The sequence below is a fragment of the Taudactylus pleione genome, unplaced genomic scaffold, assembly GCF_031769625.1.
Source record: "Taudactylus pleione unplaced genomic scaffold, aTauple2 ptg001248l, whole genome shotgun sequence".
Taxonomy (NCBI): domain Eukaryota; kingdom Metazoa; phylum Chordata; class Amphibia; order Anura; family Myobatrachidae; genus Taudactylus; species Taudactylus pleione.
Window position 1 is genome coordinate 587,498 of NW_028285648.1, and position 17,908 is coordinate 605,405.

Consider the following 17,908-nt stretch of genomic DNA (forward strand, 5'->3'; position numbering starts at 1 on the left):
TCCCTGCCCTTCTCCCCTCATGGCATGCAGAGAAAACATTGTCCTGCGGTAACTGATTATAATGGGAGTACGGTTCCCTGCCCTTCTCCCCTCATGGCATGCAGAGAAAGCATTGGCCTGCGGTATCTGATTATAATGGGAGTACGGTTCCCTACCCTTCTCCCCTCATGGCATGCAGAGAAAGCATTGGCCTGCGGTAACTGATTATAGTGGGAGTACGGTTCCCTGCCCTTCTCCCCTCATGGCATGCAGAGAAAGCATTGGCCTGCGGTAACTGATTATAATGGGAGTACGGTTCCCTGCCCTTCTCCCCTCATGGCACGCAGACAAAGCATTGGCCTGTGGTAACTGATTATAATGGAGTACGGTTCCCTGCCCTTCTCCCCTCATGGCACGCAGAGAAAGCATTGGCCTGCGCTGATTATAATGGGAGTACGGTTCCCTGCCCTTCTCCCCTCATGGCACGCAGAGAAAGCATTGGCCTGTGGTAACTGATTATAATGGGAGTACGGTTCCCTGCCCTTCTCCCCTCATGGCACGCAGAGAAAGCATTGACCTGCGGTAACTGATTATAATGGGAGTACGATTCCCTGCCCTTCTCCCCTCATGGCATGCAGAGAAAGCATTGGCCTGTGGTATCTGATTATAATGGGAGTACGGTTCCCTGCCCTTCTCCCCTCATGGCACGCAGAGAAAGCATTGGCCTGCGGTAACTGATTGTAGTGGGAGTACGGTTCCCTGCCCTTCTCCCCTCATGGCATGCAGAGAAAGCATTGTCCTGCGGTAACTGATTATAGGGGGAGTACGATTCCCTGCCCTTCTCCCCTCATGGCACGCAGAGAAAGCATTGGCCTGTGGTAACTGATTATAATTGGAGTAAGATTCCCTGCCCTTCTCCCCTCATGGCACGCAGAGAAAGCATTGGCCTGCGGTAACTGATTATAATGGGAGTACGATTCCCTGCCCTTCTCCCCTCATGGCATGCAGAGAAAGCATTGGCCTGTGGTAACTGATTATAATGGGAGTACGGTTCCCTGCCCTTCTCCCCTCATGGCATGCAGAGAAAGCATTGGCCTGTGGTAACTGATTATAATGGGAGTATGGTTCCCTGCCCTTCTCCACTCATGGCATGCAGAGAAAGCATTGGCCTGCGGTAACTGATTATAATAGGGGTACGATTCCCTGTCCTTCTCCCCTCATGGCATGCAGAGAAAGCATTTGCCTGCGGTAACTGATTATAATGGGAGTACGGTTCCCTGCCCTTCTCCCCTCATGGCACGCAGAGAAAGCATTGGCCTGCGGTAACTGATTATAATGGGAGTTCGGTTCCCTGCCCTTCTCCCCTCATGGCATGCAGAGAAAGCATTGACCTGCGGTATCTGATTATAGTGGGAGTATGGTTCCCTGCCCTTCTCCCCTCATGGCATGCAGAGAAAGCATTGGCCTGTGGTATCTGATTATAGTGGGAGTACGGTTCCCTGCCCTTCTCCACTCATGGCATGCAGAGAAAGCATTGGCCTGCGGTAACTGATTATAATGGGAGTACGGTTCCCTGCCCTTCTCCCCTCATGGCATGCAGAGAAAGCATTGGCCTGTGGTATCTGATTATAATGGGAGTACGGTTCCCTGCCCTTCTCCCCTCATGGCATGCAGAGAAAGCATTGGCCTGCGGTAACTGATTATAGTGGGAGTACGGTTCCCTGTCCTTCTCACCTCATGGCATGCAGAGAAAGCATTGGCCTGTGGTATCTGATTATAGTGGGAGTACGGTTCCCTGCCCTTCTCCCCTCATGGCATGCAGAGAAAGCATTGGCCTGCGGTAACTGATTATAATGGGAGTACGGTTCCCTGCCCTTCTCCCCTCATGGCATGCAGAGAAAGCATTGGCCTGTGGTATCTGATTATAATGGGAGTACGGTTCCCTGCCCTTCTCCCCTCATGGCATGCAGAGAAAGCATTGGCCTGCGGTAACTGATTATAGTGGGAGTACGGTTCCCTGCCCTTCTCCCCTCATGGCATGCAGAGAAAGCATTGGCCTGCGGTAACTGATTATAATGGGAGTACGGTTCCCTGCCCTTCTCCCCTCATGGCACGCAGAGAAAGCATTGGCCTGTTGTAACAGATTATAGTGGGAGTACGATTCCCTGCCCTTCTCCCCTCATGGCACGCAGAGAAAGCATTGGCCTGCGGTAACTGATTATAATGGGAGTACGGTTCCCTGCCCTTCTCCCCTCATGGCACGCAGAGAAAGCATTGGCCTGTGGTAACTGATTATAATGGGAGTACGGTTCCCTGCCCTTCTCCCCTCATGGCATGCAGAGAAAGCATTGGCCTGCGCTGATTATAATGGGAGTACGGTTCCCTGCCCTTCTCCCCTCATGGCATGCAGAGAAAGCATTGGCCTGCGCTGATTATAATGGAAGTACGGTTCCCTGCCCTTCTCCCCTCATGGCACGCAGAGAAAGCATTGGCCTGTGGTAACTGATTATAATGGGAGTACGATTCCCTGCCCTTCTCCCCTCATGGCACGCAGAGAAAGCATTGGCCTGTGGTAACTGATTATAATGGGAGTACGGTTCCCTGCCCTTCTCCCCTCATGGCACGCAGAGAAAGCATTGGCCTGCGGTAACTGATTATAGTGGGAATACGATTCCCTGCCCTTCTCCCCTCATGGCACGCAGAGAAAGCATTGGCCTGCGGTAACTGATTATAATGGGAGTACGATTCCCTGCCCTTCTCCCCTCATGGCACGCAGAGAAAGCATTGGCCTGTGGTAACTGATTATAATGGGAGTATGGTTCCCTGCCCTTCTCCCCTCATGGCATGCAGAGAAAGCATTGGCCTGCACTGATTATAATGGGAGTACGGTTCCCTGCCCTTCTCCCCTCATGGCACGCAGAGAAAGCATTGGCCTGTGGTAACTGATTATAATGGGAGTACGGTTCCCTGCCCTTCTCCCCTCATGGCACGCAGAGAAAGCATTGGCCTGCGGTAACTGATTATAGTGGAATACGATTCCCTGCCCTTCTCCCCTCATGGCACTCAGAGAAAGCATTGGCCTGCGGTAACTGATTATAATGGGAGTACGATTCCCTGCCCTTCTCCCCTCATGGCATGCAGAGAAAGCATTGGCCTGTGGTATCTGATTATAATGGGAGTACGGTTCCCTGCCCTTCTCCCCTCATGTCACGCAGAGAAAGCATTGGCCTGCGGTAACTGATTATAATGGGAATACGATTCCCTGCCCTTCTCCCCTCATGGCATGCAGAGAAAGCATTGTCCTGCGGTTACTGATTATAGGGGGAGTACGATTCCCTGCCCTTCTCCCCTCATGGCACGCAGAGAAAGCATTGGCCTGTGGTAACTGATTATAATTGGAGTACGATTCCCTGCCCTTCTCCCCTCATGTCACGCAGAGAAAGCATTGGCCTGCGGTAACTGATTATAATGGGAATACGATTCCCTGCCCATCTCCCCTCATGGCATGCAGAGAAAGCATTGGCCTGCGGTAACTGATTATAATGGGAGTACGGTTCCCTGCCCTTCTCCCCTCATGGCACGCAGAGAAAGCATTGGCCTGCGGTAACTGATTATAATGGGAGTACGGTTCCCTGCCCTTCTCCCCTCATGGCATGCAGAGAAAGCATTGACCTGCGGTATCTGATTATAGTGGGAGTATGGTTCCCTGCCCTTCTCCCCTCATGGCATGCAGAGAAAGCATTGGCCTGTGGTATCTGATTATAGTGGGAGTACGATTCCCTGCCCTTCTCCCCTCATGGCATGCAGAGAAAGCATTGGCCTGCGGTAACTGATTATAATGGGAGTACGGTTCCCTGCCCTTCTCCCCTCATGGCATGCAGAGAAAGCATTGGCCTTTGGTATCTGATTATAATGGGAGTACGGTTCCCTGCCCTTCTCCCCTCATGGCATGCAGAGAAAGCATTGGCCTGTGGTAACTGATTATAATGGGAGTACGGTTCCCTACCCTTCTCCCCTCATGGCACGCAGAGAAAGCATTGGCCTGCGGTAACTGATTATAGTGGGAGTACGGTTCCCTGCCCTTCTCCCCTCATGGCATGCAGAGAAAGCATTGGCCTGCGGTAACTGATTATAATGGGAGTACGGTTCCCTGCCCTTCTCCCCTCATGGCATGCAGAGAAAGCATTGGCCTGTGGTATCTGATTATAATGGGAGTACGATTCCCTGCCCTTCTCCCCTTATGGCACGCAGAGAAAGCATTGGCCTGCGGTAACTGATTATAGTGGGAGTACGGTTCCCTGCCCTTCTCCCCTCATGGCATGCAGAGAAAGCATTGGCCTGCGGTAACTGATTATAATGGGAGTACGGTTCCCTGCCCTTCTCCCCTCATGGCACGCAGACAAAGCATTGGCCTGTGGTAACAGATTATAGTGGGAGTACGATTCCCTGCCCTTCTCCCCTCATGGTACACAGAGAAAGCATTGGCCTGCGGTAACTGATTATAATGGGAATACGGTTCCCTGCCCTTCTCCCCTCATGGCACGCAGAGAAAGCATTGGCCTGTGGTAACTGATTATAATGGGAGTACGGTTCCCTGCCCTTCTCCCCTCATGGCATGCAGAGAAAGCATTGGCCTGCGCTGATTATAATGGGAGTACGGTTCCCTGCCCTTCTCCCCTCATGGCACGCAGAGAAAGCATTGGCCTGTGGTAACTGATTATAATGGGAGTACGGTTCCTTGCCCTTCTCCCCTCATGGCATGCAGAGAAAGCATTGGCCTGCGCTGATTATAATGGGAGTACGGTTCCCTGCCCTTCTCCCCTCATGGCACGCAGAGAAAGCATTGGCCTGTGGTAACTGATTATAATGGGAGTACGATTCCCTGCCCTCCCCTCATGGCATGCAGAGAAAGCATTGGCCTGTGGTAACTGATGATAGTGGGAGTACGGTTCCCTGCCCTTCTCCCCTCATGGCATGCAGAGAAAGCATTGGCCTGCACTGATTATAATGGGAGTACGGTTCCCTGCCCTTCTCCCCTCATGGCATGCAGAGAAAGCATTGGCCTGCGCTGATTATAATGGGAGTATGGTTCCCTGCCCTTCTCCCCTCATGGCATGCAGAGTAAGCATTGGTGGTAACTGATTATAGTGTGAGTATTCATCTACCAGCTAATTCCCTTTTGCATCTATCCCTCTGTCACAGCCTGAGTGTATCAGAGTATAAACTGTTATTTGGTTTATGTCACACTGTACTGTAGAGTTGCATGAGAGTCGTTTTTGCTATTTGTCACACTGCGCACGCTCCATAGCTGATCATACGCAACTCTGAGTAACTACCGGCGACTCCTCAGCCCCTTCTCAATTTGCAGCTGTGTGGATATAACTGGGCGGCAACAGGGCAGAGGCGCATAGGATAAGTGTTGTTTTGGCGCTTTGCGGGCGTATAGGTGGTATTGCTCAGTGGTCAGCATGCACAGAGATCACATGGGGTGGGTTAACAGACTTGGCACATATAGGCATGTGAGAAGGAAGCAGAGGCACACATGGGGAGGCGGTGTTAGTGGCACACATGGGGAGGAGGTGGCAGCGGTACACATGGGGATGAGGCCCACTTACAAAAGACAGAGGGGAGACATAGACAAACAGGGTTCAGGGAGCAGAGAGCTGCAGAGCCATGGGGTGAGACAGAGTCCTCAGCTGCTTATATTCCTTGCAGGACTATGCAGACAGTGCAGTGTAGAAGAGGCTCGGCCCAGCCAATGGAGAGTAGGCCGTGGATGCAGTAGTGGTGGAGAGGCTGGGGGCAGGCTCGGGTCAGGGGTGGAGACACTGTAATGCCAAAGTGCAGTGTAGAGATGTCGTGTCTGTGCTGTGCGCGCACCTGATCCCCCCAGGCCCCTGAGTATGGGGAATCCGGTGAATGGGAATTGGTATGAAATACCGCCGGCCGCATGCGGCAGCCCGACATAAGCAGAGATCCCGGCAGCGGAAGCCTGACAGCACTGGAAATCCCGATCATAGATAGGTGAGTATCTACTAACCTAACCCCCCTAACCCTCCTTAGGGGTGCCTAACCCTAACCACCCCCCCAAAGTGCCTAACCCTAACCACCTCCTTCCCCGCTGCCTGACCCTAAGTCCCCCGGGGGGGGTGCCCTACCCTAAGACCCCCCGGAGGTGCCTAACCCTAACCTCCCCCCCAAAGTGCCTAACCCTAACCTCCCCCCCAAAGTGCCTAACCCTAAGTCCCCCCCGGGGGTGCCTAACCCTCCCTCCCCCTAGCCTAATCCTAACCCTCCCCCCCGCGGCTGTCCGCTCGCGGCGCCCGGCATCCCTACGATCGGGATGCCGGGCGCCGGTCTCCCGGCGTCGGGGAAATGCCGGGCATCTACGTCTAGACGCCCGGCATTTCACCCTTGCCGGGATATGACAGTCGGGAAGCCGGCTGCCGGTATTTAGGCAGTCGGCTTCCCGATTGCATACCAGTGAATGGGCTTCCCCTTATGTTTTCCAGAGCCGGGTCATCTCTGGAAAATAAACAGTTTGCAGCCGGATCATCAGCGTTGGCTGACCCCCACTCAGCTCAGGCACAATACATCCGTACTACTCATACCCCCCTGATAATAACGTGCAGGAAAATATGGCAGCATCGGTAGCAGATCAGTCGGCCATGGGCCTTATGTGTAACACTGCGGCTAATCAGAATGGATGATGGAACGAAGACGCCGGCACCAATGAAGCGCAGTACAAAGACACAGTCGCTGGAGCCGACAGTCCTACTAATTGGTTGCGACGCCCACATTTTTGTAACCACCCCTCCGTTACCAACCACAAATGGCCCAGAACTAACAATCACTCTGCACCTAAATCCGGGACGCACGCGCATCGTATTCTGTATGTGTAACCATAACTACGTCCGTTTTCCTAAATAAATAAAGTACAGTATATTTTAGTTTACACAATAACATGGATTTGCTATTTCTTATAGAAACAGACAACTATCTAGCGATGACCTATTGGCAGTCCCACATTGGTCTGTTGGATCTGCGTTGGTCTGAGGGATCGCCATGTCTGCATTTAATACAGAAGATGATCGCTAAAATAACGTAGAGCGGAGAGACGCCAGGGAAGCAGTTACGTTATCAGCTGCTGCAGCCCTGGGTTTTAGGATCATGGCTTACAACATCAGGGGGTATATTTACTGCATATTTAGTGCAGGTTTTTAGAAGTGATGATGTTGCCCATAGCAACCAATCAGATCAGCTATTACCTTCTATTGCCCTCCAGCTGTTGTTGAACTACAAATCCTGCCTGGCCAAATAGCAAAACTGTGGCAGGGCATGGTGGCATGTGTAGTTCTACAACAGCTGGGGGGGAGCTTATTGCCCACCCCTATTCCAGAAGGTGCTAGATAAATGTTAAGTAGAATCTGACTGGTTGCTAAGGGCAACATCTTCACTTCTAAAAACCCGCACTATAGTAAATATACTCCCAATGTCTTCAAACATAAATCCAAAAATCTCGATGCATCGGCATGAAAATCGATCTTTTAATTTATTTATTTTTTTAAATGCCCATCCCTACAACTTTCCCTGAGGCATTACCCCCCTGGAGGCTCCCAAAAATCTGTGCATCTGGCAGTGAAAGGGTCGGGGACATGTAACAGGTACAGCAGAGGGAGAGGGAGAGAGAGAGAGTGCCAGAGCTGAGAGAGAGGGGAGGGGGGGGAGAGAGAGAGAGAGTGCCAGAGCTGAGAGAGAGGGGAGGGGGGGGAGAGAGAGAGAGAGAGTGCCAGAGCTGAGAGAGAGGGGGGGAGGGGGAGAGAGAGAGAGAGAGAGAGAGAGAGAGAGAGAGAGAGAGAGAGAGAGAGAGAGACCCCTCCCTCCCACAAGATGGCGGCAGCAGACAGTGACAGGAGTTAGTGCAATCCTCTGTGTGTTGCATCTTGTCAGCTGTCTGCACAGGCAGGTAAGGGGGACAGCAGCAGTCAGGGGGCATGGAGGTGTGGAGCCTGTAGCAGGCACAGACAGCAGTGACAGGGTGAGTGCAGCCCCCTCCCCAGCAGCTGACACATTGCTTAAGTATATACATGACTGGGGGCAGTGCTAGAGAGTAATGGGCTCATGCAGATTACTATGTCACCCTGCTATGCACAAAGGGTCTGTATATGGGTTATTTCTGGTCTGAGGGGAAGCTGCCAAAATGCAAACTGCAAGATAAATGACTAAACTGCACCCTAAGGCTCTCCAGCTGTCATGGCTTTGTGGCTCCACACATCATTCTGAGACTTGTAGTTCCACAAAGTTAAAGGACCAGTGTCTTTGTCACACCGGCTGTGCAGCATTTTAGGAGTTTGGTGACTTTTGCCAAAAATGTTTTTTACTTTAAAGTTTATATACTGTAATACTGAGCTATTGCCAGACAAGCCTTTGCAAAACATACACGTGCTGCTTGGCTATATTACAATTTATTTATATGCTAACAGCGCCAGGTACGCGTATAAATAAATAAGCGTATAGGACATCTTCCGCTAAATGTCGTGGCCTGAATAACATAATAGTGGCATAAATCAAATGTTCCGGGCATGTTATGGAGGCGAGCGTACGCAAGTAAGTATGTACCCATTTCAGTCGCTTCTCCGCTTGTGACTGGGGAGAGGGGCGTTCTCGCTTAGGCAAAGCTCAGTGAGGGCGCGTTGACCCAACTCTGGACCAAGTGGAGATGGGCGTAATTGTACATGTTTCCAGGCGTATCGTTTGCATTAAGAGTAGCCGCGGTGCTGCAGCTGATGAGAATAAAACCAAGCGCACGGATGATGGAACATTTTTTCATGATTAAAATGTATTTGAGTTCTGCAAAATGGCTCCAGCTCACAGCATGTGTGTTTTTCCCTGTTATAGTCTGAACGCTTTGATACTGAGACATTTCGATAAGCGCACGAGCGTTCCTGAGGCACCTATGAGGCACAAGAATCCAATGACTGACACCATCCTCAACCTCACCCTGGAGATTATCTACTTACTGACTGGAGAGGTGAGTCTGGGTCCTTTAAGCACTAGCCTGCACCCAGAAATTAGGGTCTTGTAACTGTCTTATTTAAGGAGACTCGCCCCCTCCCGCACCGCATTTTAAGTGTTTGCTCCCCACTTGGGTGGGGTCCCTGTCCTGTTATATAAAGAGATTTGGAGGACTCTAGGTTCAGTGGCCGGGGACATTTATACTGTTTGGGATAGTAGATCTGTAATGAAAGTGACATCTGATTGGACAGGTGTTGCCACCATATAGAGGTCTATTTACTAAGCAGTGTTAGGAGACAGAGAAGTGATAAGGTGCCAGCCAATCAGCTCCCAACTGTCATTTTTTAAACACAGCCTGTGAGATGGTAGTTAGGAGCTGATTGGTTGGCACCTTCTCACTTTTCACTCTGTCTCCTAACACTGCTTAGTAAATAGACCCCATAATCACATACAGGCTTTACTTGCAGTAGTGTTCATTCTAGCACCCTGCACCTGTCACAACGCGTGCAGTTCCTCTTTCCTGCCCGGGGTGTCACTCTCTGCTCTGGTGCTTCTAGCACACTCAGCGGATGCAACAAACTGCTGAGATACAGACCAGAGTGTGCTAGAAGCACCAGAGCAAAGTTCCTCCAATAAATTAATCTCCGTCTGACTGCTGCACAGAGTTCAGGCCTGGTTTAGGGGGGGTTCCCTAAATTGACCACATCAATAGCTACCAATACTGTAACCACAACATTAGATAATAAACATAACTCTGTGGTGATTTGGTGCTTCTATAGGACTATATTGTTGTGAAGAAGCTGAGGGAACATGAGCCAGACTGTATGGCAGACAAAGCCTTCAGGTCCCGGACCCCCATAACGGAGCCTCCGCCTCGCTTGCTGATACACGAGAGAAACAGCGAGCAGAGGATTCTGCAGCTCACCAACAGGATCATCCAGCTGCTGACTGGAGAGGTGACTGCTGGGAAGGGGTCATTGTACAGTGACGTCAGGGGCCCGTGTGTCTGGGTGATGACGGTATCATTGTGTGCGCCAGGTCCCTATACGGTATGAGGATGTCACTGTCTATCTCTCCACTGAGGAGTGGGAGTACATGGAAGAACACAGAGACGTGTACCAGGATATGATGGAAGACCATAAGCACCCCATGGACTCGGAGGGTGAGTAATGTGGTTGTATCAAGTGTCCATCTCCGTTCGGTTGCATTGAGCGGCTCTGCATTACAGACAACCCGTCAGGGCTCATGACCAATGAGGAAACAGTACTGAAGGTGTTAAAATGGTTTCCCGCCTTCAGGCAACTTTCGCTTACATGTGCCATCATACAACTTTTACTGACTACATTACTTCGGCTTACTAGTGTACTCTGGGTTTAGTTAATGTGATCTGACATAGTTGTTTAGGGATGTAGATATAATTGCGACAGTCGGGATACTGGCGGTTACAATGCTGTCGCCGGAATCCCGACACCTGTCAGAAATCCCGCGCCGGCAACCCGACTGTAAGTACTAGGGCTAGAGGGAAGGTTAGGGGCTATGCAGTCGGGATGCCGACGGTCTAAATGCCGACCGTCGGCATCCCGACTAATCCCGGCAATTGTCTAATGACAGGCGTCGTAATCCCGACGCTTGTCATTAGACCTACGCCGGGAGCCCGACACCCGGCTTACCGATCGAAGGTAAGCTGGACGCAGACAGTCGCAGGGGAGGGGAGGGTAGGTTAGGGGCTCCGGGGGGGGACATAAGGTTAGGCACCCCCACGGGAGGTTAGGGTTAGGCTAGGGGAAGGGGGGGGTTTAGATTTAGGTACTTAGAGGGGGGTTAGGGTTAGGCACCCCTAAGGGAGGGTTAGGGTTAGGCTAGGGGAAGGGAGGGTTAGGCTAGGGTAAGGGGAGGTTAGGGTTAGGCTAGGGAAAGGGGGGTTAGGCACCCCCAGGGGGGAGGTTAGGGTTAGGCACCCCCCGGGAGACTTAGGGTTACGCTGCGGGGAAAGAGGGGTTAAGTTTAGGCTTTTGGGGGGGGAGGTTAGGGTTAGGCACACCTAAGGGAGGGTTAGGGGGAGAGGATAGTAAATAGAAAAAATACTCACCTGTCAGGATCTTCATTGCCGGGCCTCTTGCGTCGGGATTTGACAGCGGCCGGCGGTAAATCATACTGATTCCGGGTTAGGGTCAGGCACTAAGGGGGGAGGGTTAGGTTTAGGGTGCAGGGGAGAAGGTTAGATTTAGGCACTGGGGGGAGGTTAGGTTTAGGCAGCAGGGAGGGGTTGGGAGAGGGACAGGGACAGGTGCAGGGGGCTAGATTGAACACTACATATACAGCTGTATCTAAAGCGCAGCTGTACCTCATGTCCCAGTGCAATGACGATAAATGACCTTTTATTCCCTAAAGATGTGGCTGAAAAGCACAGAATGAAGCCGGACAGAACTGACTCCGCACGCGGCAAAAACCGCGGCCGGCAATGAAATAAAAGCCGTCTGAAGGTGGACAACCAATTTACTATCTGACGTATATAATTGTACTTGTAGTCTCCGCGTGTGGCTTTTTGCAATTGTAGTGGATCGTTACAATGAATCTGTCGCTGCACACACAACATGCCGCCAAACTCTTCCAAGTTTCCTAAACTCCACAAGTTATGACCGTTTATTATAATATTCCCCCATTAGCTTAGCATCAACAGCGACACATGAAATAATTTTAATCCTATTGGTTCTTGTACCTGAGATATAAGAGACTTAGGTGATGGGGAATATTGAAGTGTTTGTTTGTTAGCTGGGTGTTGGGGATTATTATAGTAAATAGTAGAGTTCGTCTTTCGCCCCTTAAACAAAACCAGGCGGATTATCTGGATCTCTGGAGTTACTCTGCGTATTTTGCATTACACTGACCAGGCGGTGATGGAGAACGTCCTGAGCTGTCAGACAGAACCTGCAGTGATACCGAGCAACGTACTACATGCTGCCAGGATGAGGAGAAAGGGGCTCCAGATCCTTCTCCCCCTCCCTGTTCTCCGGGGTCTGTAGAGGAAGAGAACGGGACTGTCGCCCAGGATTGTCAGGTAGAGGAACCTGCTCTGACCTCTCCCAGCTCTGCTTCCTCACCTCTCATTGCGTTATTCTCATGTATGTGTCGCGTGTTCTTGTGTGACAGGAGGAGTCTGGAGACGGGATGTTCAGCCAGCAGTGCGAGGAAGAGGCCGTTCCTGCTGAGGTCAGCGCAGGTGAGCGATTCTGAGTCTGACGCAGAGTGGCTGAATTTGCGCAATGCCGCGGAATCCTGCATTACATTATGCTGAAGCAAGAATCCCTAGGGATAATGGGAGGAGTCATACGGCTTCTAGCGGCACCTGCCTCCGGCCATACGCATGACAGGATAGCGCGGGAGTGCAGTTAAACTCGCACGACACCCTCATGAGACAGATCTCTCGCGTGCGCCCGCGACGTTGCCGCTCAGAAACTGGCATTTCACGCAAGAGAGATCCAGACAGGATCCGTCACGCTCAGGTCCTCTGATGGTAAAATATTGGTGTATGGGGAAGATGGATGGAAAGATAGAAACATAGAACGTGACGGCAGATAAGAACACTTGGCCCCATCTAGTCTGCCCCTTTTTCATTTGTCCTTTTGGCAACTTCAACCCTATTTGCTCCTTAGGTCTCTCTTAAGGATATTCTTACGCCTATCCCAAGCGTGTTTAACTTGTTCCAACGTTTTAGCTCCAACCACGTCTGCTGGGCGGCTATTCCACTTGTCCACTACCCTTTCTGTGATGTCATTATTCCTCACATGTCCTCTGAGCCTCCCTCCCCCCAGTCTCAGTGCATGTCCTCGTGTTCTTGTACATCTATTCCTATGGAGAATGTCTCCCTCTTGTTCCTTGTTAAAACCTTTTATAAATATATTTGAACATTTCTATCATGTCCCCCCTATCCCTTCTCTGCTCCAAACTATACATATTAAGATCCTTCAGTCTTTCCTGGTACGTTTTGTGGTGTAGGCCTTGCACCATTTTAGTTGCCCTTCTTTGTACAGTCTCTAATGTATTAATATCCTTCTGGAGATATGGCCTCCAGAACTGAGCACAAGGCCTGATTCAGACCCGGTCGCGAGCGCTAAGCGCTCGCAACCGGGTCGATGGTGGCCCAGAGAGCGCACGACGGAGCCGGCTCCGTCGTGCGCATACGCGAGACCCGGATAGCGGCGGGCAAGCCGTCGCTCCGGGTCTCGCAACAAAGGGGGCGTGCTGTCGATGTTGAGTCACAGCACGCCCCCTTTGGTGGGTGTGCCGGGGGCGTGGCTGCCCAGACGGAGGCATTCCATGGGAACGCCTACCGTCTAGAGCCGACCCCACTGACATCACAAGTGATGTCAGTGGGAGTGCTTTTGGTTCTGTTAGAGCCTAAAGCACTCTGGGGCTTTATGGCAACGAGGGTCTCGTCGCAAGCCCGATGGTCGCGATGGTCTTGACCATCCCGACCATCGTCCTGCCAGCTCTCAAAAACAAGAAGCCCGGCCCTGATTCAGAGCGAGCGCTCTGTCAGAGCGTCCGGCTCTGAATCAGGGCCACAGTATTCTAGATGAGGCCGTACCAAGGACCTATACAGGGGCATTTTCCTGCTACTCCCTATGCAACCAAGCATGTGACTTGCCTTCCCCATTGCTTTGGTGCGTTGCTTGCCTGCTGTACATACTAATTACAACTGTCGCCTTTCCTATATGTTGCATTATAAAAATGGGACGGAGTAACATGTCTGTTTTAGTGCTATAAAATAAAAGAATTTTAGTAGAGGAAGAGATACTGGGTCAGTTAAACATCACAGCCGCCATCTTTACCATGCAGTGAGGATTCTCTTCATTCAGACTCTGATGTCACCGCGCCTCACGCAGATTTTGGGAATGTGGTAATCCACCGCAAGGCTCCAATTGTATTACCAGCTAGTTCCCTGGGTCCAGCACTAATCCTGTGTGTATAGAGTAGACTGAAAGGTTGGAGGTGCCTCTAAGTCCCATCTTCCCTGAGCTTCCAAACCAGCAGCTTTTCCCAGTCAGTGTGGTCTCTCTCTCTCTCCGGCTATCAGTCAGGATTACAGGGAATATGTGAGACTGTTTTTGGTGGCGGGAGAGGAAGAGCAGAGGGAATACATTGTCACTGAGCAGAGCTTTTATGCTGGAGTGATGTATTTGTAATAATATTGAATGTGTCTCCATAATTTGCTACTAAGAGAAACTGCACCGACAGTAATGCTGTATTATACCCCTTCCCCAATACTAGTGCTGTTGTGGGATCCCTAGGGCTCTGCAACAAAGGGATATAGTCTGGAAATGGCGACCGCCGGCTTCCAGACTGCTTTATCCTGACTAGGGATGAATGACAGGCGTCTAAATCTAGACGCCTGTCATTTGCCCGACATCTGGAGACCGGCGGCCGGCATCCCGATCGACCGGATGCCGGGCGCCGCAGCGGACAGCCACGGGGGGGGGGGGGTTAGGTTTAGGGCCCCCGGGGGGGACTTAGGGTTAGGCACCCCCCGGGAGGTTAGGGTCAGGCTAGGGGGAGGGAGGGTTAGGGTTAGGCACCCCCCTGGGGGACTTAGGGTTAGGCAGCGGGGAAGGTGGGGTTAGGTTTAGGCACTTAGAGGGGGGTTAGGCACAGGGGGGGAGGTTAGGGTTAGGCACAGGGGGGGGGGGTTAGGGTTAGGCACCCCCCGGGAGGTTAGGGTTAGGCTAGGGGGAGAGAGGGTTAGGGTTAGGCACCCCCCCGGGGGACTTAGGTTTAGGCAGCGGGGAAGGGGGGGTTAGGTTTAGGCACTTAGAGGGGGGTTAGGCACAGGGGGGGAGGTTAGGGTTAGGCACCCCCCGGGAGGTTAGGGTTAGGCTAGGGGGAGAGAGGGTTAGGGTTAGGCACCCCCCCGGGGGACTTAGGTTTAGGCAGCGGGGAAGGAGGGGTTAGGTTTAGGCACTTAGAGGGGGGTTAGGCACAGGGGGGGAGGTTAGGGTTAGGCACCCTAAAGGAGGGTTAGGGGGGTTAGGTTAGTAAATACTTACCTTTAGGACGATCGGGATTTTGTCCTTTGTCGGGCAGCCGCTGTCGGGAATTGAACCGCCGGCCATGCGGTAATACATATCACACCTGCAGCTAATACCTTTCCCCTGTGATAATGACCCTGTCCTCACGTTCCCGCCATTGTCAAGTGTGAGTAAGATTCTTGTCCTTGTACACAAGCGTGAGTGTGCTCCTGTATAGGCCCAGGGTATATATTCCCGCCCACCCAGTGGCTGCATGGCAGGAGAATGGACTATTAGGGGGAGATTTGCTAAAGCTTCTTAAACCGACAAGTGGGGTGTTACCCTTAGATACCATGTAGATTCTGTCTGTAATTTCCTAGAATGCAATTTTTAGAAGCTTTAGTGCATCTACCCTTTAGAGAGGGGGATTTATTTCCCTGACGTTGGATCTACCTTTCTGCCAGTTGTGGGCTCACTATAACAATACTACGGTCAGTGGAGTTTAGTGCATTTATTGATTCTGATATGTGTCCATTCCCTTTAGGTGGATGTAATCCTACACATCCCGCAGACCGATGTGAGGCCGCCCTGTACTCTCCGGGGTGTATAGAGGAAGATAACAGGACAGTCACACAGGACTATCAGGTAGCGATCTCTCCCATCTCTGCTTCCTCACATGTCTCATACATGTCCCTGCTCTGTGTGTGAGTCCTGAAGAGATGTCCCGTGTAATGTGTGCATGGGACACGTATGTGACTCATGTTCTTGTATAACAGGAGGGAAACAGGATATTTCCTGAGCAGTCTAAGGAAGAGGCCATCGCTGCTGAGATCAGCTCAGGTGAGAGAGTCTTTATGTTTAGTTTGTCTTCCCTCCCCATACGCAGGAGTAGTATTTAATAACACAGTGGAAATAGCGCACGTTTACCATACTTAGAGTTGGCGCTGCCAATGGAACGGACAATTACTACGACTTAAATCAGTATTTACCTCCAACAATGCTTATACCCCTGTCTCCAAATGTGTCCTGGGAAAAGGAGGCTATTGCAAAGGTTCAGGTATTAATAATAGAAAGTATGTATCTATTGCAATTAAGGCTATAACCAAAGAGCAATTAGTGGGAGATATAGTAACTTAAATGCACTTTAACCACTTGCCTGACGTGGTCACATCAGATCTGATAACATTTTACTGAAGGTCATTGTAAATTACTTAAAATTGGACAATGTATTATGGATTATTTTCCTTGTAAACCAAATTATTTAATTTTGCTACATATTTCCATTTGACGTTCCAACTCTTTCAAAATTCTCCCTTTAATGTGTAGACGATTTGAGGGCACGTCCCTAATTCTGAACTCTTTGCCTCCCCACAGCAGTGGTGACCAGAAGGGAAGGGCACCTCCAACAATACGACGCTGCGTTTCGCCCTCCCGAAGGGGACGCGACGAACGCCGTCGCCCAAAATTGCCTGTCTGCAAAAGTCACCAGCGAAACCTCCTCCCTCACCTGGACAAGATCCGTGACCATCCAGGATAAGGACCCGTCCTCTCGCAGGGAACTAAAACTTGCCGAGTCGGTGACGGAACACCTGAGGGCCAAGTATTCCTACAACCCTCCGAACAAACGCAGGAAAGGAAATCCTGTCCCGCTCAGAAAGGAAGTGCAGAATATCTTCACCACATGGGAGAACAACCTTGATAACGAGTTGGCTTTCATCTCTCACCTGGAACCCAGCGACCACACGGCGTACCAGTGCCCCCATTGCCAGGACTGCTTCATTAACGCCTCGGACTTCCTCGCGCACCAGGCCCTCCACAAAGCGGAATCGTTGCTTCCTCTGCTTTACAGGCCGCCGTCTCTCCCGGCCGCAGACTCTGGCACAAAGCAGAAACAGTTTGCATGTTTTGAATGCGGGAAGTTTTTTATGTACAAGTCTGCTTTGATCAGACACCAGAGAATACACACAGGGGAGAGGCCATTCGTTTGCTCAGAATGCGGAAAGTGTTTTTCCCAGAACACTCACCTCGCTAAACATCGCAAGAACCACCAAACGACCGCCTGAGATATTGTATATATCTATATATCTTCTTACCCAGAGTCTTGGAAGCCATTTTGGATCAGACAAAGACTGTGTTGAGTTTTGGGTTTCACAGCAAGTTTGTATTTGGAAAACATCAATGTAAATAATTCAGTTATTTTCTTTGGTTTTGTTTTGTTATATTTGTGTTTTCCGATCCCAATATGAAAATATAATATTGAGCACAATATTCAGCCTTCCTTTGGCCTAGGGCTAGACGACGCATTAAAGTGTTGATTTTGTTTAGAATTGCACTTTTTTTGTTTTGTTTTGTGTTACAAAGTGTTATTTATATTCACATTTTTGAACAGTTATTTTTTATGGATGTTATTTACAACCTAATTACATATGACTGAACAAAAGTTAACTATTTGTTTTCCCATTTTTACTTTTTATTTTTTTCCATTATTGTTCAAAACCGTGCTGGTCACGGACATTTTCTATAAAGAGCTCGTGCTAATTATTCGGTGGCGGTGGCGACTCGGCTACAGATTATTCCACGCTCCTCACCTCACTTCTTTATATAGTCTTTTGTAATGTTAGGGGGGAAGAAAACAAAGTCGTTTGTCAATACCCTTTATAAATATTACAAACTACGCCGCTGCCTAAGCGATTACGGTCAGTTGTTCTGATGTAACGGCAGCAGTTCAGCGGACGGTCCAGGCGCCATCCCCTCGGTCGCATGTCTCCAGATACTAGGGAATCGCTTGTGATTGGTTACTTATGAAGGCCCCGCTGACATTGATTGGTCCTTTCTTCATTACCCGGGCACAAAATATGATTCGCTGAGTGTTTTAAGGCAATTCTATTTCTCATTTAGTGCATGCTATA

General features: G+C 50.5%; 1 protein-coding gene across 4 annotated transcripts; it reads left to right on the forward strand.

Moving 5' to 3' along the window:
• The first annotated feature begins 7,834 nt into the window (after positions 1–7,834).
• LOC148450947 (uncharacterized) lies at positions 7,835–17,377 on the forward strand. Of its 4 annotated transcripts, none has more exons than XM_088462472.1 (9): positions 7,835–7,945; positions 8,878–9,010; positions 9,774–9,950; positions 10,033–10,156; positions 11,886–12,052; positions 12,145–12,214; positions 15,544–15,644; positions 15,776–15,839; positions 16,374–17,377. In XM_088462472.1, the coding sequence occupies exons 2-9, from the start codon at positions 8,936–8,938 to the stop codon at positions 17,060–17,062; spliced, it is 1,467 nt and encodes a 488-aa protein (XP_088318598.1). In that variant the 5' UTR covers positions 7,835–7,945; positions 8,878–8,935; the 3' UTR covers positions 17,063–17,377. The 4 variants fall into 4 exon arrangements, with proteins under 4 accessions (XP_088318598.1, XP_088318599.1, XP_088318596.1 ...); XM_088462473.1 differs by having other exon boundaries at positions 7,936–8,017; XM_088462470.1 differs by lacking the exon at positions 7,835–7,945 and adding an exon at positions 8,055–8,136.
• Positions 17,378–17,908: the final 531 nt, after the last annotated feature.

Excerpts from the sequence above, each read along its gene's own strand:
- LOC148450947 (XM_088462470.1), top strand. The coding sequence starts at position 8,093 with ATGGGCTCATGCAGATTACTATGTCACCCTGCTATGCACAAAGG. Across the intron at positions 9,951-10,032 it reads TCCAGCTGCTGACTGGAGAG|GTCCCTATACGGTATGAGGA; the intron begins GTGACTGCTGGG and ends TGTGTGCGCCAG. Across the intron at positions 15,840-16,373 it reads CGCTGCTGAGATCAGCTCAG|CAGTGGTGACCAGAAGGGAA; the intron begins GTGAGAGAGTCT and ends GCCTCCCCACAG.